A 20,903-nucleotide genomic window follows, 5' to 3' on the forward strand; every position below is an offset into this window, starting at 1 on the left:
GGAGGTTGGATGGACTGGGCAGGACATCATAAACAGCTTGGACTAGGAACCTGATGTTAAGGGAGTCTGCTCTCCAGATGTTGGGCCAGGTGATCTTCCGTTGCAGAACATTCTCCCATTTAGTCCAAGCTCCCTGTTGTCCCATACCCACCATCCTGCTGGCTCGTTCTTCCTCCACGCCTGCCCGCACTTCCTGCTGGATGAGATGTTGCCGCTGTTTTCCCTGGGCCTTGTCCACCCTGGTTGATGGGAAATAGCCAATACCTGCGCGTCCTGAGGCTATGGACCCCACCAGTACCTTCTGCCTCAGTCGCGACTCTGCCACTTCCAGAGCCTCGACTGCCCTCCATTTCCGGCCTGTTCGCACCTGGATGCCAGCCGATGCCACCTTTTCATCCCGGGGATTCCCTGTACTGCAGGGCTTCTCGAGTTCTAGTCACCATGAACTCTTCAGTGAGTCCACTGAATGGAAGCTTCAAGCTTTCTCTCCATGGCCTCTACAGTTGTAATGGGTACTGCGTATACTAGCAGAGGCCACAGGATGCGGGGCAGGATGGAATGCTGGTAAATCCAGGCCTTGAATCTCCCTGGCAAGCCAGATCTGTCGACGTATCTCAACCAGCCCTCAAGCTCCTTGCTGGTTCTCTGGATGGATGATGCAATAGTAAGTCCCTTCACCATACTTGCAGTACACTGCCCCCCCCCCCCCCTCCCCTACATACACAGCACATTATTTCATCAGGAAGCTTCTCCAACACACATCCCCAACATACTTACAGCACACTGAGTTTCGTAGAGAAAAAGCATCAGGCTTGCCTGGTGTCCCTTTAAAGTCAGAAATTTTGACTTTAATCTCAGAAATTATTTCTGACTTTCTCGAAAATGTTGACTTTTATTCTCGAATATTATTCTTTTTGACTTTTTATCTCGAAAATTTTGACTTTTTTTCGCAGAAATTCTGACTTTAATCTCAGAAATTATTTCTGACTTTGTTTCTCGAAAATTTTGACTTTTACCACGGAATTTTCAAAAATATTTTCTCTTCATGTGACCCTAATACGCTTCTGTACAAACTAACCCCATGCATTTCTATGGAGGATTTTTTGAGTGCTGTGTGTCTCTGCATCAGAAAATCTCTGATATAGGCCTATGTCACAGCCATTCTTGTTAATAGCAGGTCTTTGAGGGTTATGGGCTTAGCCCTTAGGTAGCTTGCATAGCCTGAGCTCCTAGCCTATCTGTGATCTGGGTTCTCCAGACAGTTATGTGGGGTTATGTTGCGAGATCAAAGTTACTTTATTATATTTGTCTTGGATACCAGGGAAATTGCTGCAAGAACAGATACATGATCAAAACCAAACAGGACAAGCTTTGGCAATACAAAAAGATTTATGTTGAAACTATTGTAAAAATGAATAAAGCTGGGATCTTTCTTACATTTACTATAAACATAATTGTCATGAATGGATTGCAATGACAAGGGTCTTTCACACTTGCTAGGCCTGTAATTGGCCTGTAATTATGGGCTAAAAATGTACAAAATATAGCCTGCATTTAATTAACAGTGATCATAACATGGTTTTTGATATGTGGTCTGTATATTTCACATGGGCTCATGAAGTAGTACTTCAGGTCACCTCTTCGAATTTCTTCTGTCCTTGATCTGAGGTCAATGTGTTCCTGTCACAAAATAAAGAGGATGACCAAAGAAATAGGCTATGGGGTGCAAGGTGTGATTTCCGTAAAGGCTACTTTCACCAGGTCACAGACACCTATTTTGTCAACTTACCCCAATCTAGTATATTTTTCTAGCCTGACGTTGTCATACTCAAAATTCGAGTCAGAATATAAGTCTGATATTGCTCCATTGGGACGTAATTATGGGGCGTGTTTTAACCGATACAGGGGGGAATGCCTCTGCACTCAATTGGATAGACCTAACCAATCAGAGCTGTAGGAATAGGAACGAAATAGCTTACCGTGAGCTGTAGGAAGAACACACAAATCATCCTTCTTCTCCACCACAAATGCCTTAACATTGTTTTCTGGTCTTTTGTAAAAGTAATTGTGCGGTCAATATATCCTAGCCTACAACACCCGATAGCGAAATCTAAGACAACGAAATAAGGAGCAGGCTATTCGGATAAACAGATTTTCGTTTTTTCTTCGTTTTTAAAAATAATTCCGTTGAACACCGATGCTACAAACATGTTATAAACAGTTGGAGAAGGGTGTCACAAACCCCTTGAGCAAACAGGTGGCCAATCAGAGATTTCAAAGAAACGTTGGGAGAACATGTCACAATGCAAACAACTATTTTCCCTTGATGAAAGTGAAACTGGAGTTTTCCCAGATATCATTTTTGGCCAAAGTTTTCAGAAATAATCGTTTTCAGTGATAAAACCTCATGGAAATAATATGCATTTTTCCATATGGGGTCTTAAAAGCCATCTGTCTCCTTTTAGCCACAGCGGTTTTGTTGCAAACAAAATCAACCTAAGCGTGCTCAGATGACGTGATAGACGAGGCACTGTTGCTCACCTGTCCATCATCATAAAGCCCAATTTGATTGGTCCAAACAGCTCTGGTTCGAGCATAGTTGCTCCACAACGGAGCAATGCCAGACCAAACTTCCCGACCTCAAATGTTGTGGGTGGGGCTAAGTTCGGCTGGCACCCAGGCTAATATTTTTCATGACTGTATAATTTTTTACCGTTCTTGACAGTGGCAAAATCACAAATATTCATCATATGAAAGAGGAAGAGTTGTTGAATCTGCAACATATAAAGTACAACACTTTACTTGACAGTATTGACATAAGAGTGACATAACACTGTCATGAACAGTGTTTATGACATAACGCTTCTGTTATTAAGTGACATTAGAATTAGAGTATGAATAACATGGGCAGTAAGAGATAAACAATCACTAAATCAAAGATCCCCATGAATGTACTTACGGATGTATAAGCATGAGGCGCTTGCAGTGGCAGTGCAGGGACTGACCCTGTGATTCAGTAGGTGCTCTATGAGTGTGTGTCATGATGGTGGTGCAAAAAGTCCAACAGTGCAAGGATAAAGTCTAGAGACCAGCATTAAATATGGACAATATACTGTAAGAGCATGTAGACATAGTAATATAAAAAAAACTATAGCAGTGCAAGGATAGGTTTGAAGTAATGGGGTTACACATAGGTCAAGTATTAAGTACTAAATAAGCCCACAGTTCAGACTGGGGGAAGGAGGGAGGGATTGTGCAAATATAATAGCTAATATAGCCATAATGTAGACAGAATAATGTAGACATAGTAATAATATAAAAAAACTATAGCAGTGAAAAGATAACATATGGTATAAAGTTTAGAAGAAGCAAGGAGAGACACAAGTCAATATAAGGTTTGAAGTAGTAGGCTCAGGGGTTTGAAGTAGTAGGGTAACAGCCATTGGTCAAGAATGAAGTTAGGCCTCAGTCCAGGCTGGGGGAAGGAGGGAGGGGTTGTGCATATATGCTAATATAGCCAGTAAGCAGTTAATGTTAAGTTTACGTGTGAGCAAAGGACAGTGAGCCAGTAGTCAGTACACAAACACTGTTATAGACCCTTTCAACAATAAAAACAATGCTTGAACGTTCTATTTGGGCCCCAATCTACTTCCTCTGCATTAAGATAACATATGGAATGTTAAAAAGGAAGTCTTGTGGGGCCAACTATGATGCTGATAATGGAACTCTCTTGAAAGGGTCCATAGGAGGTAGTGGAAGTGGTAGAGGGTAGAGAGGCAGAAAGACTAAGCAGAGAAGTCTCTCTCTCCTCTTCCCTTTAGTGAAGCATTGAAGAGTTGTATAGCCCTGGGGACAAATGACTTCCTCGGTCTGTCAGTTGCGCATGGCAGCGAGCGTAGTCTCCAGCTGATCATGCTCTTCTGCTTTGTGATAGTGCTGTGGAGTGGATAATAGTCATTGTCCAAAATGTCGATCAGTTTGTTCAGGGTACTTTTATCTAATATTGAAGTGATACTCCAGTTTAGCGACCCTGACAGAACCAGCTTTCCTCAACCAGTCTGTCCAGTATCCCTCTTCTTAGTGCTTCCTCCCCAGCATACCACAGCGTAGGAGAGGACGCTGGCAACTAAATCAGCGCTGTTTGAAAATATATGAAATGACTTCCCCCAGAAAGAACTACATGAAAATTGTAAAAATATTTTTTTATTTTTTACATAACAATAACAAATCAAAAGATGATTAAGAAAATGAGTAGTCTATGAGTAGTTTAGTAAATTAGTAGGCTAATTCCTGATAAGTGCAATGCACTGACAAAAAGACAGTTCTTCTCATTGGCAAAAATGTACACAATATCAAAGGCCATTTAAATTTACAAGGCCACATGATTTAACGGTCCCTTATAGTCCACTCTCTTGAACCGGTACTCCAATATCCTCAACATGTCCACTCTTTATTAAGACATCCTTCTGCTCCGAAGAAGCTTCTTCTGCCTAAAAACAGGACATGACATTAGTCATACATACAATTATACACAAGACCAGCATTTTCCTATTCTTTAGATCTACAATCTTCTGCGGAAACGGATCATGGATTCCTGAAATGGGTCATGGATTCCTGGGTTTCCAAACTAACCTCAAAACTGCACACTGCATACACATAATTTTAAATCCCATTCTGGGACCTCAGCAACAGGTGCTGGTCCAGACCATTACAACATGCCATTTCTACTGCGACACATTTCTGTCACACTTGCGGCATCGCCCAGTGCCTATTTCAGTTGCTAAGCTATGTTATAAAGTGAAATAATATTCTTTTGCCGTACGTGTGATGCAGCTAATGTGCTGGCTGTTTTAAAGGCACCCTTAACAGTTTTTTTTTGTACCTTAACATAACATGTCCAACATCATTTTGTTGGCACATAATCACTTCTGTCATTCTGAGCGGCCCTCAATAGGAGAAATTCTGTAATCTTACAGACCTAGCAACTTTCTGTGTTCAGGTAGGAATAAAAAAATGTGATATGCAACAATATGAAGCTTAAGTGATTGTGCATGCGTAACTTAAATCTAGGGACTCACATTTGGCAGTGACACTACCAAGGTAGTTGCTATCACAGCAACTAGCAACTATGCTTTTGGGAAACGAACCCCAGGTGAGATCAGGTGAGTGTCAGCCCATTCGACTGGCACAGTACGGCAGCTTCATTGTTTTGTTGCTTAATTGTTAGCTTCATTTTTAAGGGGGATAAAAGATAAGAAAAGTCTTTCAAAATCTGTATCACGTACAACCATTATGAACATACTGCTATTGCTCCTTGTGAAAAGCTTTTTAAAGCAGACAATCCACAAACCAGTGACATTTTCATCTGCTCCTAAAACTGCTTTGTAAAATAGCAAAATTATATGTTCAGAGCGTGGATTTGACTACTGCTGCTGATTTGCCTACACTCTAGCCATGAAATGGAAACTGAAAGTAAATGGATCTGTGTATCACAGTGTAAGGCCTCATCAGCTAGTCACAAAATTTGCTTAATGTTCCCATGGAGCAATGTTAGCTCATGTCCAGCATCTGTATGTGAGGCGAGTTAACCATACAAGCAAATATACAACATTTCAATAGACAAAGTGCACATAAACATACAAATAAATAAAATGTCCACATTTCACAAGAGTTACACTACATGGCATGGGGCTATGACTAAAATGCAGGGAGGGGGAAACACTAAAATTTCACAAAGAAAGGTTTGTTGGACTTTGATAACAACATTCCACAGGCAGGCTGGGTGGGGGGTGTTACTGTGCGTGATGAGATATGCCAACAAATATGAACGTCACTTTACCAGTTTCTCAGTTATCATCCTTTCAATAAGCAATAAGATCTGAAATGTCGAAATAGGGGAACAAAAGATGGCTGAATATCAATTTAATTGAATTCTATTCATCTATTTTATCAATGTCTTCATTCTAGACAGGAATAATAACATTACATACATTAACATCAATATAATAATTACACTTGTCTTAAAGTGCTTTACAGAACCCTCTCATCAGACCGTCTATTCTGCGAGTCTCTGGATACTTACGTTGAGTCCTTGTAATGATGTTATCTGCTCTGGTGCTGCAGCTCCTTGACTCCGTGTTGACGCTGTGCTCTGCTGATCTGATGGTCTCATAGTCCTCTCTCCCTCTGAGCCTGGCTCAGTATGCGGGGAGTCGATGCCATCGACATTCCTGTCGGCCCGCTGCTCTTTCTTGTTGACGGGCTGCTCTTTCTTGTCAGCGGGCTGCTCTTTCTTGTCGACGGGCTGCTCTTTCTTGTTGACGGGCTGCTCTTTCTTGTTGACGGGCTGCTCTTTCTTGTCAGCGGGCTTCTCTTTTAGCTTCTCATCTTTAACAACCTCTTCTGCAGCAGCCGCCTGGTCCCCCTCAGCAACATCCTCCCTCTCCTCCCCCTCTCTCTCCGTCCCTTCCTCAGGTAGCCTGGATTGGTCAGTCTCGTCTCCGCTGAAATGGCGATCTGCATTCCGCAGGGTCTCCACAAAAACCCGCCGCTGGTTCTCCTTGGGCCGGACGGGTCTCCGGCGGACCTCTTGTCTCCATCCTTCTCCTCTTGCGCCTCCTCCCCTCGCCCGACCCCTCTGATCCAGACCCCGTATGGGGAGCGGCGCATCCCCGGCCCCCAGGTGGTGCCGGTCGTCCTCATCCTCTTCATTGGAGTCTCCCTGTTCTAGCTGGGGGTGTTGGCCACGGTCCTGGAGTCTGTTGGGTGGTGGCGGGGGATCTCTGCGACCTCTTCGCAGCGGGCCGGTAAGGACATGCTGGATGGCAGTCTGGGCCGTGCCATATGTGCAGAACTGAAGAGAAATGAGCACAGAATGTTAACTCCCAACAGCTCCAACAGACCTGAAGAGTCTCATGTTTAATACCAGAGTCTAACTAAATGCAAGAGGTCTAGAGATAGATCTTAAACTATGGTAGTCTTCCACATATGAGGAAAATACACATTTATAAACACTTATCACTCAGAGAGAAGAAATACTCTTTTCTGATAGGCTGGTGGGTGGCTATTAATTCTGAATAACAGGACACCTTTGAAGTAGATCTGTAAAAAAGTTTAATCACTGTTCCATAGCAGTGCTTATGAATGGTAACTATAACAACCATAGTAGGATGACAGTTGAGACTGGAAGGCTTTGCAACAATGGAATCAACTATAAACAAGCTAACTGTCCATGCTATCGCTGTTAGGGCCAAAGAAAGATGCATAAAAAAACGGATTCTTTTTAAACGGAACCGCTTGTTTTCTTTGCGTGCTATAAATTTGCCTAAAGTGGCAACCAGGTGATGAGCGGGATGATGGCCTTTGAGGTGTGCAACCAACATCCCTTATTTGACACATAAAAGGAACATAAATCCTGTATGCCACCAACTTATAATAATTCTACCATCCTTTGACAGCTATGATCGGTAATACAGATCAGGGACAAAATAAGAACATCCTACTCTATGCAGGAAAAGGTGTGAAGACACTGGTGTGCATAAAGTCATTACCACAATGGACAGCACAATGGTGAGGAGGACAGGTATTTGAAGAGTAACTGGCAGATCCTTCAGAAGGGCCCTGAGGAACTCACTGATCCCCTGGCCCAAGTGCTTCAGGGGTTCTGTGATGAAGGTGGTAATGGTGACGGAGATGGCCTGTAACAAGAGAGTTAACATTTAACAACATTTTCTCAGACTCATTTTCTTTACGGTTGGCTTTACTGAGGTGGAAATGAGATGTACCATGGTAGTGTAATGAAAGGGACTCTTCCACAAACTTTTTAGTAATATCTCTTAAAGGAAACATCCAAGAGAGTTCACTATTTACAATTGATCATCAGAATCAGCTTTATTGGCCAGTAGGGTTGGGTACCTATCACATTTGACCCGATATTGGTACCGAGGTTCGGTGTCGCTTGCCAAAAAATTTGTAGCATTGTTATAAAACCTTTAAAATATCTAAACAATCACAAGTAGGGCAGTTCATCACAGTCCATCCATTGCATCTGGACTGATGAAAGGTACACCTGTAGGCTACATTGTATTTGGGAAAAGCAGAAGGTAGCAGCATAATGTATTTATTTATTTATTATTAAACAAAACAATCCCTGTCAGTTCCATGCAGTTTTCAACAGCTATCAAGAACAGAGGTCATGTCATGGATTTTTGTGAATGTTTCGTCTTCTACATATGAATAAGTTTAGTCATCTAGTTCATATGATATTCAGCTTTATTGTCAATGCACAAATTAAATACCAGTAGTCTAAAACAAAATGCCGTTTTCCCCAGTGGTGCAAATAACTGACATGTCCAAAAGGGCCTCCATGAAATGCGTTGCTAGACTGTTCATACACATTTTAACGGGCCAAGTTGAAGAGCTACTGTCCGTTATTGGTTGTGCAAAGAATATGCTGATTCATGTTCCCTTGCATTTTGCAACTATACGGTGCATGGTTAGTCTGGCTTTCGCCAGACCAAGCTCAATCTTTTAAGAAATCGAAAAGGAATCGCCGGCAGATCAGGCTGAGTTCACCCAGCCTAGTCCATGGTAGGCGCCCGATAGAAATATTGTTTAATTTTGCGATTGAGATATCCACGCACTGGCGCCCCCCTGCGACGTGTTCGCCCCCAGTTCAGAGCTATTCTAAATGCAAAAATGCATAGGGAGTTATGACAAAACCGTGACTGTTAACAAACTATAAGCTATATAAGGTAGGCCCTATGCTAGGCCTATGTAACATGGTTAATAATGCTTCCACTTGCCATTGCACCAGAAATGTATATGTGTATGGGGAAATTGTATTCTGTCACTTTAAGTGACCAAGCTTGTTCTTATAATGGGAATGACACGCTTTTTGCTCTTCCCAGTTTATCTTGCCTGCGCAAGAGAATAAAAATACTTGACTGGGAATCCTCGTGTATGGTGCTTAACTACACAACGCAAGATCACACCTGTTACACCTATTACACAACATAAATTGTCACTAGGCTATGCTGGCGACCCAAATAAAATCTCCTTTGGGAACCAATGGCTTACAGTATCAAGCGGACTTAAGCTGCCACCTCTTGGCGAAAAGTTAATAGTTTTGCATATCAGTAGTAATACATTTCACGCAGCTGTGTGAATCACGGAAAGCGACACTTCTAAATGGAACCCAACCCACTGTACAGTAGCTCAAGGTCTGTGGCTAAAGCAGCCATAATGAAAGCGTTATCATTGTTTGGATACTTCACACACACACGTGTTTTTTAATCGCATAGACTACTACTACCAAGCTGGAATCAAAGCACATCGACTCCCCTCTCACACCCTAAACACGCACTTCGAACAAACAAAACGTCTCAGTCTCACGGTATAGCCATAGGCAAAACTGTATTGGACCGGTGTAACGGTGTAACTAAATCATCCATCGCAAAGAATGATTTTTGTAGCACGTGCAACAAATATGTGTAGGTACAGCCCTGCCCTGGATACATTGCTCAACGTGCGCTCTAAAACATTTGGTTTAAATGGAGATGTAGATCACTCGTATCACGGGTGCGTTAATAAATCTACATTGCGGCGAGTTGACACAAATTATTCACTTTGACGAATTTATGTAGTTTCAGTCCTAGTTACTTTACTTTGAGCCATGCTCTTCCCTACTTGAATCACCTTTGAAAATAGAGGATTGAAGTAGCCTATATGGGTGTTTGGGAATGAACGTTGACTCAGATGCTTTTTGAGACTTTGAGCTAAATGTCCCAGCCCGGTGTTTAGGATGCATCATAGACAGGTTCTTTCAGGTAGCCTATATTTTCCATTAGAAAACCAACACGTAGCGAACGTGTTGTGGCTAACTCACTTAGCTCCTGTTAGTAGCCTAGGTTATGGTCACAAGCAAATGAGATGACAGTCGAAAGATGCAATTAGTGCTGTTATCAATTTTCTTGGTAGCCTATAACCGCATTTATGGTTTTCTACAAATACATCAATAATCAAATTGGCCTCCATCACTCAACCAATGCTAACGGTAACATTATTTTACCTACCAGTAACATTGTAAGAGTAGTAAGGATAAATGTATGTGCAGTATGAAGAGCAGTAGAATATGCCTATGTATAAGTATAATTACAGTATGTACATGTGTAAATAAATAGGGTAAATAGAACACTATGGGTGGGATAGTGTAGTGTAATTGATAGACATAACGACAGGAGCGGGCATAAATTATGAAGGTATCTACAATGACCACTTCAGTATACAACTGCAGCCGTGCCCACTGGTTAGCACTCTGGACCTGTAACCGGAGGGTTGCCGGTTCGAGCCCCGACCAGTGGGAACGGCTGAAGTGCCCTTGAGCAAGGCACCTAACCCCTCACTGCTCCCCGAGCGCCGCTGTTGTAGCAGGCAGCTCACTGCACTGGGATTAGTGTGTGCTTCACCTCACTGTGTGCTGACTGAGTGTGTTTCACTAATTCACAGATTGGGATAAATGCAGAGACCAAATTTCCCTCACGGGATCAAAAGAGTATATATACTTATACTTATACAAGAATATTTCCATACCTTAGTTGGAGGGACCAGTAATATGGGATTAACCATGAGTACTTCATAGTATTTCTTGCAAGGATCATCTTGAAGAGTCCAGGTGCTCCTAAACCACTCTGAAAAAGAATATAAATATGGGAATGAATCATACATTTGCAGTTAGAACAATTAGTTAGGGCAAATATTGGTAAAGTAATCGTACCTTTTAAGTTGTCCTTCCAGTCTATCTTCTTCACACCAGTACATTTATCATTGACACTCTCCATCTTCACAATGTTGGTTTGGTGCTCAGCAAACGCAATCTAATAAAAAGGAAACCATCCAAAATGGGACGACTGCAAGTTCCAAGGTCCTGTAGCAGTAACTATACACACATTTCCAGACGACAAGTAAATGCTATTTTCTATTTTGTACCTTGTAAAGATAAAACCAATTCCAGACAATACTGATGAAGAAGCAGATGGCAAACATCCTCTTGAACTGGACAAACCATGAAACCGTAGACCAAAGCTCACTGCAGATGATCACCACTATGACCAAAATAAACATGGAAGTCTGCAAGACAGAAAGGGCATTCTGAAGTTAAAACTGAACCACTCTTGGTCTTTGTGGCTCTTTAGATAATTTTGCCCTTCTCAGAAGAATTCCCCAAACTAAATGTAGATGTAGGATGTGGATGTGTATTTTCATAGCTTTGATTAAACTGCATAGCTGTTAAAACTTGTAAAACTTGTTATAGTTAAGTTCACTAAAACATCATTCTAGAACAACATTTCACCTTCACGACTGTGTCCAGCTCAACTCCAAATGTGTCCTCAAACCGCCATTTCCAGGCCTCATAGTCATGTGGTTTGAAGTCCACCAGTATCTTACTGAGAGCATCATCTAGAGAACCCGTTGTCCAGGTCTCCCCTACCACCACCTTCTGGAGCTCAGCCATAGTTCTTGAAGACAAATGTACCTTGGCATCATAGTACATGCCATTTGGACTTTCATTTGACTAACGGATAAAAGGAGGAGAAAAAGATTATTTGGGGTCGTCTTAGTGCTGGGAAAATTGAATGAATTTGTGTTTAATTAAGTGTTTAAGGAGAGGGGAAAAGTAAAAACGCACCAAGCCAAGTCTCGAAATTTCCTTCAATAGTTTGGAGATGAATCGCTTGAAGATGGGATTACACGTTGCAGGTTGAAGTAAAGAGGTCGTCTTCCGTTTGTGCTCATGTAACTGAAAAAAAAAAAAAAAAATTAAAGCAACAAAGGCATTTGATTCCGAATTCCAAGTTGCTGTTCAAACTGCAGCTAGCGTACATTTTATACAAATACCTTAAATCTTATCAGAAATGTATTTATACAAAACTAAGACGCCGATCTTACCTCCCTCTGTAGCATCTCCACGTTCTTATTGCACTGAGAGACATCAGGGCACTGGCACGGGGGACATAGCTCCTGTACATATTCTCTTCGTTTGGTGGGTACATTGTCGTAACTTGCCGCCTGAGAACACATATAAATGAGATCAAATTAAATATATTAAAACAGCACTACGCAACGTGATGTACTCAAATTGACCTTAAATTACCCCTGAAAACATTATGAAAACCCCTTCATTTATATAAAGTGGCCCTTAATTTGTAGGCCCTTAATTTTACCTCTATGCCATTTTTGGGTGTGACCCCTTAATCTACATTTAAGGTGTCAAGTCAGGGGTTCCCTTTAGGCTATTTGTTGTGATTAAGGGGGTACACAAAAATTAAACTTCTATCAGGCCAATCAAATCGTGTATAGAGTCGTTAGGCGGGCTTAACATAATGGTTGATGGCAGAGTTGCAACGGTTTGGCTTGAATTCCCTGCTACTTGAAAACAAATAAGATAATGTTGCTGTTGGCGAACAGTGTGACACGAGTTAAAGGGACACCAGGCAAGCCTGATGCTTTTTCTCTACGAAACTCCCCCTCGCTCGGTCTGAAGCTCTTTTCCTTTTCTTTGTGGCTTCCGTCAAGGGTTTTCGCTGCTTCTTCGCCGGCTCTGCCATTATACACACGTTTGCAACAATCTCTAGCGTTTCGTTAGCCTGCCTCTGTGCTGTAAACTGATCCTGCTTTGGTCGGCGGATAGGATACACCGAACTTGCAAGTGGGATATTCTTCCTACAGGCAGTAGGAGCGGGCGAGAGAGCCTTCATTCGCCCCGTAATGAGTCATTTAACCATATACCGACTTACGAAGATGATTAATTAACACGAAAACATTGCCTGGTGTCCCTTTAAGCTTTTATTAATTTGGCAAAAGTTTGAACTAGTCAACTAGCTCCGCTGGTGGGAAACGCATGGGACTCATAGCGCTGTCCTATTGCGTGCAGAGGGAATTTGAAAGACAACTGATTGTCCCGGACTGAGCACTGGGAACGGTGAGTGCCCAGACCCTAATGTGGGTCTGGGCACTCACCGTTCGCAGTGTGCAGTGCCCTACATTTTAATGTGGGTCTGGCTCGTCAGGCTATAAAAAACTATTTGTAAGTTAGAATGGCAAATAATAATAAATAAATAAAAAAACACAAGGTTGTCTACAGTAAGACGTAGTAGTAGTAGCACATGAGGCAGTACTATTGCACATTTTTATTAAGTATTAAGCACTGTTCCTTCATTAATATTGAAAATTTGCCTAATTTATAAAGTTATAACAGATGTATAGATCTAGGCAAGATGACTTAAGGGCTCATGCACAGGTGAGAGACACATTTCTAACATTGAGAGGATATCGGAGATGCTCTCATGAAGGCCTGTGACCACGATCATAACAGTGATGCTGTGAGAGCAGCACAAGTGGTGCGCAAAGAGATTTACTTTGACGGCTCATTCCATCCCAGTAGTCAGAACGATTCTGTCCCACCATCATAACTTTTTGCATTGATGTCTATGATCTTCGATGGAGCAAACATCAAACACCAAGCTCAACACAGACCACCATGACTGCAAACTAGGGCTGTCAACCGATTAATTTTTTTTATCTAATTAATTACATACTCTGTGATTCATTAATCTAAATTAATCGCATATATAATTTTTGCTGTGAAGGTATTTTAAATATTTAAATTCAAATGAATCTTGGAATAATCAGCATTAGTGACATTAAAGTTCAAAAACTCTTTTATTATTATTTTCACTGTTCAAATAATTGCCATAATAATCTATGATATGACCTAATATGCTGAGGAAATAAATTCAAATGTGCTTCGGGAAGAAGTTTTTTTTTCACATACAAGACATTTCAGGCCTCAGATATAACCTAGGGGACACAATGAAAATTGATAGATAGATAGATACTTTATTGATCCTCAAGGGGAAATTCAAGAAAGTTCAAATTAATTAACACTCCCCTCAATGTCAACACTTATTTCTTTGCATTGATGTGCGACTACAGAGTTGATGAACTCCGGTGATATGCAAATTCCTTGCTGGAGACATTGCAGAGGACTTTATTTTCAACACTTTATTTTTTATCAACACCATCAGGCCGTTTTTTAAAAGTAAATGTTCCAATCAATGATCCAGGCAGCACGTTTTTTTCTCTCTCCTTCATTTTACAGTCTAATTTTTACTGACTAGAACGGCTCGGGGTCAAAGGTCATACGGAATCGATTAATCTGCACTAATTTTTTTAATCAGTTATTTTTTCTCAAATTAATTAATCGAAATGAATCAGTTATTTTGACAGCCCTACTGCAAACATTTCAGAGAAACACCCAGAAATCCTGAAAGAATTCCATGCTGGGAGGTTCGTTGTGCATAAGACATGCCACAAGTTCTCAGCCATGGCAATAGACCAGTGTCATGAACAGAACAATGCACTCATCAAAGGATCTGGTGGAGCAGTTGGACTAACAGAGAATCCTGGGGCACTGCGATACTGGATGGTGGCTGGATGGAAGGAAAATGGAAGGTCACCACAACCTGAAAACCATCACCATAAGCAGCACAGGAAGCAGGTCCCTGATAACAGAGCTAAGAGATATGCTAGTGCTTGATACCAAGAGTGCTTGAAGAGCCAAGATCTGCTAGTGCTTGATACCAAAGACATCAAACTGCATGGGAGACATGGAAATCTTTCACAGAAGTAACTGAAGCTTTCAATGAGCTCATGCAATTTAAGAATGATCAGAGTGAACTATCCATGTCACCGCAGGAGCACTTTGTAGTACTAATGTATGATAGGACAAGTGATATCATGGAGGTGAATGAGGCCAGAAAACCTGTTCTGTAGAGCTTTAGAGAACATCCCACCCACAAAGGCTGCCCTTGAGCAACATATTAAGCGGGACTACTACATTAAAGAGAATAACAATAATAAACAACAATGTCAATTCAATCAATAGCCTAATACAAATAAGGAAATATCAATGCTTACTTAAATTTAATCTTAAAATAAAATACAGAGACAGTGACAATAAGAGACAGTGACACTAAAGGCTATACTGCTGTTGTCATGTTCTCGTGTAATTATTTGTTGTGCCAATAGTTTAAGGGACAATAACACTGATTTCTATAGTGGTGAATCATATTCAACTTGACAAAAGAATAGAAGTTAAGATAACACCAAGGGTTATCATTTTTTTCAGTGCAGTGTGCGTTTATGGATATAATATCTTGATCATTGAATTAAGATAGCAGGGAGCAGATCCAGTCAGTGTCCTAAAGGCCAAAATATGGGTGAAGGATGAGACAGGATGGCAGCCATTCTAGACCACTCTTCCAGAGGCCTCTGATGGCTGTTATGAACTGATCCATTGTGGCTGCAAAAAAGGGTGTACTATGCGTTGCAAGTGCAAAAAGGCTGCCCTCAAGTGCACTGATCTTTGCTCTTGCTCAAGAGCCTGGACATACACAGCCAATAGAGACATGACATTAAAAAAGAAAAACATAGTTGAGACAAATACTTGTGTATTTTTTTGAAAGGGGTTCCTTTTGAATAGGGGCTCTTTATCATATTATTTCCTATACCATTCCACTATGTATCTATCTATCTAAAGGCATAGCAGTATAGGGCTGGCAAGGCGGGCCCTTCCCGCTATCCCCGCCTGACCTCTAGATTGAAAAATCGTTAATGCAAGTGAATGTGAGAAAATAATTATTTTCTGGTCCCGTTTGAATTTTGCCATGAATGTGAACATATGTTGTCTCTGAATTTTTAATATACATTTTCGTGTAAAGATTGCTACAATTGAGCGGGTAGAAGTTTGATGCGGTTAAACTTGTGTGAGAGCACTTTGTGGACTACAACTTTCCGCTAGACGACAGCTAACTAGTTTCCCATAACAACCATCAGTTGGTCGAGATGTAGAGGGTTATTAAGATCGACTTTGAACACAGTGAACCATACAACTTTACAATCACACTTTATCATAGTGTTAATGTATTGAGTATGTTGCCAGTTAAAGGTTCCATTTGATACTGTCATAATGAACTCAAGCAACCAGTTTGAATGGCAGTTAATGTAAGTTCTAGAACTTCACAGTAGAATTCTGGAATGACTTGTAAAAATATTTTACTCCTCAAAGATGTGTATATTATACAGCAAATATCTAGCCCGAGGTCAGATCTGAAGTGGCTCCACGTCTGAAATTAAACCTTAGGGGGTGAAGATTATATGGTGAAACTTTCATGCTTTAGTCATACAATGCACAATTGTTTTGCTTATCAGCCTAACTATATCACATATGGGCTGAAATACAGTGAGGGTTAAATGGAAAGTAACTACTTACCTCAGGGGGTTTCCTCATAGACTTTGAGGTTGCATCGTAGTTCAACATGTCAAATGGATCGACCCAATCATCATCTTGTCCTTGGGTCAACAGCAAGAGACTGGACAGACCAAAAATTACCCACCATTTTCCTTCAGTAAATAGACTGGTAGAGAGCATTGTTCGCCGAAAGACATTCGGTAAAAAAAAAAAAAAAACTTTTGTAACTTACGACTAGAGGAACAAGGGTGGACGTACCCAACCTAGCTCACCTAACAAACAATGGTGTTAGCCTTATGTATGTAAAGGAAGGATAGCAGAGGCTAGCGCGTAAATATTAACAAAATTCAGTTTGAGGGAAAATTGACTAAGGTTATGTGTCACGCCATTAGGGAAAATACACTGGGAACACAGTATTGTGATGAATCACGAAGGAGATACAGTAGCACCTAAACAGCTAGCTTGTCGGCTACTACTAGGTCATCGATAGAGAGCTAACGTAGCCAACAGCTTTTATTAGCGTACAAGACAAGACACCGTGTCTACTGATTGTATGCGACTTGTATATTCACGACGCATTTGATATTTGAAAAGTAAAATCAAGAATACAACTGAGATTATATCTCTTAGGGGACTTCACCAAAAATATAAAAGCTAATCATGAAATCTCCACGTCACAGACACAATCATTGTTGTTCTTCCTGAAATTCTTACTTTTCCTTTTACTTCTGTCGGCAAAACAACGACGACGTCTCACTACCGCCATCGAAAGGGATGGAGTAGGCTAGGTTGAAGTACAAAATAGGCTACATGCAGATGAGCAGATCCTTAAAAAAAAAAAGATGAGCAGATCCTGACACTACTTGGGGGCCTTGCTTTTTCACATCAGCCGAAGTGAGGGTAGGCTATTCTTGTGCAAAGGGCTAACCCTTGCTTGTTTGAAATAAAAAATAACCTTTCCAGAGAATTAATAACATGTCTGACTGCCAGCACAATGAAAGTCATTTTGACATAATTAGCGTGAGTGCGTGCGTGCCTGTGTGTGTGTGTGTGTGTCTGTGTATGTACGTGTGGATGTGTGTGCATGCGTGTGTGTGTATGTCAATTTGTGTCCATCTATAAAGCCTGACCGATATGGAATATTGAAGGCTGATACCTATTTTCGATAAACCCAATGTAAAAATGTTCTCCCATAACAAAATTCTAATCAAGGTTGTGCATATGTATTTGAATTTACCTATCTAGTTTCCTAATGAAAGCCTCGTCATATACAGTAATCTATTTTTTATTAAGAAATAAAAGAGTGTATAAAATAGAAAGAATAGTACGAATAAAATAGGCCTTTGTTCTGTGATAACCACATTGCCACAATCTACATTGTGAGCAGTTTATAGCCTACTTAATGACTCTATCCCTTTATGCAAGCAAAACATTTTACAAGTATGATCAGTTACTTTTCTTTACTTTTAGCCTTTGTATCCTAAACCATGATCTTACTTGAAACATCTTGTTGAAATGCAAGAAATTGAAGACTAAAACTATAGGGAGTAGTTTGTTGGGTGTTTGAGAATGAACATTACCTCAGATGTTCACATTAATTTCGTGTAGACTTTTTGTGGTCTTACTGCAACATTTTACAAATCACTGACAGGGCCAAGGACTGTGAGCAAGTCTACAGCAGGAAAACCTATTTAGCAAGCAGAAGTGTCCCTAATTACTTCTTGTGGCCTGCATGTTCACAACAAGTACAAATGGCAATGTGGATTAAGACGAGGTGATTTCCTAGGCAGATACTGACTCGGGACTATACCGGGATGAAGCATTGTGAAGTGTTTCAGCTTGATCTTATTAAAGTAGGATATTCTGAATCTACACTTTGATGGTAGTAGTTCAAATTCTTTGTTTAAGACATGGTTATGAATACAGATGATGATGATCGCCAACCTAACATGTTTTTTTTTGCTGTGACAGTTTGGCTTACAATGTTGCAGTATTGTAAAATGCTTATTGAGGTGAAAAACAGGAGTGCTCGCCCCAGTGAATCTGAGGTGGCGTAGAAATTAGGCCCTATATCCTTTGTTTTGTTTTTTTGCAGACAAAATCTATGATCTTTCAGGTGATCTGTCCATACTCCCAAATACTTATAAGAAGCCTGCAAGATTTTTTTCATTGTGGATTAAACTAGAGATTCTGTGGGAGTCAGGTGGTGACCCAAACACAATTTCTTCTGTTTTGTGTTTGACCACCGCGAAAGCAAAGCGGTTTAGTCAGAGTTTTTTTCCTTCTGGATTTTTTTTCTTCAGTAATTTTGTGTCAACGATTCCCTGGACACTGAAAGACTGGGGTGCACGAAACTTGGTTGGCATGTAGCCCCACAAGGATGACACATAACCATTGTTTTTCGCTTTTATCACGCCTCCCATCTTCTTAGGTTAGAAATAGCATAGAGGTGTACGCATGGATCCTGCTTGACTCCTGCATTCGCAGTGGACTCCTGCACGATCCCTGGAAAGGACTCCATGATCCTGGCTAGAGATCTTGCCAAACACACTTTTTGTTTGCTTGTCTTTTTTGCAAATTATTTGGAATGTGAATCATGAAGTATAAATTATACATCAGATATTAGGGCAAGTGCTTAGACAAATTCTGATCATTGCGGAAGCCGGAGACTGCAACACCACCGACTGCCAGAGGGGCCAGGGTCTACAGTCTCAGGGTTACCCTATTTTCAATATGGACAGTGCCATTTGCTCAGTGGAAAAGACAAAAGCCTTTTCCTCCCATACTTATCCCTGTTTGGTGAATTATTTTGAAATTGTATAGGCTATGTAATATGTACTCTAATATGCTTGATGTAAAAATGGTTTCTGATTCCATTTGTCCAAGTGTATCTTTTATTAGCCTAAATAAATTATGTGAGAGCAGAGATCATGAGGCTTTGCCTACACAACCTGCTGTGTCAAAATCTGGCAAAAGCTGGTATTATTTACACATTTCCTTACTCATCCTCAACCTCTTCCTCATCTTCAAATTTCCTCTTCATTGACACCCCAAAACATTCTTGCACAAAGCATAGGCTACACTGTGTGGGACACTCTCAAGTGAAACAATTCGGACATATTGAGTAGCCTAAGCTAAGACTAATATTATGTTCACACATCATGTAATTTACGGAGCCCTAGAGGGGTCATCGCAAAATGTTTTGCATGTTGAGAGAATGTGCGCTCGTTTTACTACATTGTGCGCTCGTTTTACTAAATTGTGCTCTTGTTTAAGTCATTTGTGCTCTCGTTTAACTATATTGTGCACTCGTTTTACTAAATCGTACGCTCGTTTTACTAAATTGTGCGCTCGGTTTACTAAATCGTGTGCACAATTTACTATATTGTGCTCTCATTTTACTATAGTGTGAGCTCATTTTACTAAATTGAGCTCTCATTTTAAGCATAGTAAAACGAGGGCACAATTTATTAAACGAGTGCACTATTTACTAAAACGAGCGCACGATTTACTAAAACGAGGGCACGATTTATTAAAACGAGAGCACAATTTGTGAACATGGTTATAGAACATTGTGTGCACGATCTACTTAAACGTGGCCACAATTTGTAAAACGTGCACTCAATATTGTCTTGACACATGTAAACATGAGCACGTTATAGTAGGCTATATTCGAGATCTTGATCTACTAAAACGCACCCACGAATAATTAAAACGTGGGCTCGAAGAAATTAAATTGTGTGCACAAAAACATAGTGTGGTGTCAAGGGTTATCCCCGGGAATGACGTGGGGAGGTGTGTCGCTTGTAGTGACGTAGAGGGAATCTCATTGATTGCAGTGCACCTGGATATAGCCCCGTTAGGTAGGCTGTAGGTGAGAGCAGATGATTGTGTGTGTTTGTACAGGCCCCTTGCCATCATCGTCCAGCTGAATGTTTGCCGAAGTGTGTTTGTTGAGGTCCAAGTGTATGCAGAGCTGTGGTGTTTATCGCGAACGGTGTGAGCTGAGCATCGTGAACGCCACTGTTTATGTCTCCCGTTTCATAGTCCGTATCAAAGCTTACCTCGTTGTGTGCACCATTGGTGTGCGCGTGGTGAAGCCCATCGGGCGCTAGAGGGAACCTATTGTATTGGGTGGGTATTAGGCTATACTACTAATACGCAGTAGCCTATTTGTACCAACAGCTTGTCCCTGTGATGTGCTTCGATTGACTTCTAGACCTCACAGTTAAGTCAACAATCCAGGAGATAGTGGAAACCGGTCATTACAACAGAGCCCGAGTAGCCTTTGTAGCCTAGTAGAATTTCCCCATTATGGGTCTCCATAGCTGGCGGTTGACACCACAGTGTCCCTGCTACAAAGAGTAGAAGTCCGCTATAAACCATGACCACCTAAAGTCTTTAATTAGCTGCCTACGGTTATCATCACATTACCAATATGAACTGTTACAGACAGCTGTAGGCCTAGTCCATGTCAAGGTACACGAAGTTGCCACCACAGCACAGCGAGCGGTGAAAATGTCGGGAATTACTAAATGTGAGCACGAAATACATATTTCGAGAGCTCAATTTAGGCTTACAACGGAGTCACGTT

At 41.0% G+C, this 20,903-nt stretch overlaps 1 protein-coding gene across 4 annotated transcripts; it reads right to left on the bottom strand.

Moving 5' to 3' along the window:
• Positions 1-4,183: 4,183 nt before the first annotated feature.
• Positions 4,184-17,039, bottom strand: LOC121678370 (chloride channel CLIC-like protein 1). Of its 4 annotated transcripts, none has more exons than XR_006021222.1 (11): positions 16,331-17,039; positions 11,947-12,066; positions 11,687-11,797; positions 11,351-11,572; positions 10,987-11,127; positions 10,775-10,874; positions 10,591-10,688; positions 7,551-7,697; positions 6,323-6,853; positions 6,083-6,267; positions 4,352-4,490 (listed from the first exon to the last, which is right to left on the bottom strand). XR_006021222.1 is itself a non-coding variant. In XM_042057848.1 (10 exons), exons 1-10 carry the CDS (start codon positions 16,487-16,489, stop codon positions 4,398-4,400), a joined length of 1,962 nt encoding a protein of 653 aa, XP_041913782.1. In that variant the 5' UTR covers positions 16,490-17,038; the 3' UTR covers positions 4,184-4,397. The 4 variants fall into 4 exon arrangements, 2 of the variants coding, with proteins under 2 accessions (XP_041913782.1, XP_041913783.1); XR_006021223.1 differs by lacking the exon at positions 4,352-4,490 and adding an exon at positions 4,503-5,227; XM_042057848.1 differs by having other exon boundaries at positions 4,184-4,490; positions 6,083-6,853; positions 16,331-17,038.
• Positions 17,040-20,903: the final 3,864 nt, after the last annotated feature.

Source organism: Alosa sapidissima, chromosome 12, assembly GCF_018492685.1.
Source record: "Alosa sapidissima isolate fAloSap1 chromosome 12, fAloSap1.pri, whole genome shotgun sequence".
In the NCBI taxonomy this organism is placed as follows: domain Eukaryota; kingdom Metazoa; phylum Chordata; class Actinopteri; order Clupeiformes; family Clupeidae; genus Alosa; species Alosa sapidissima.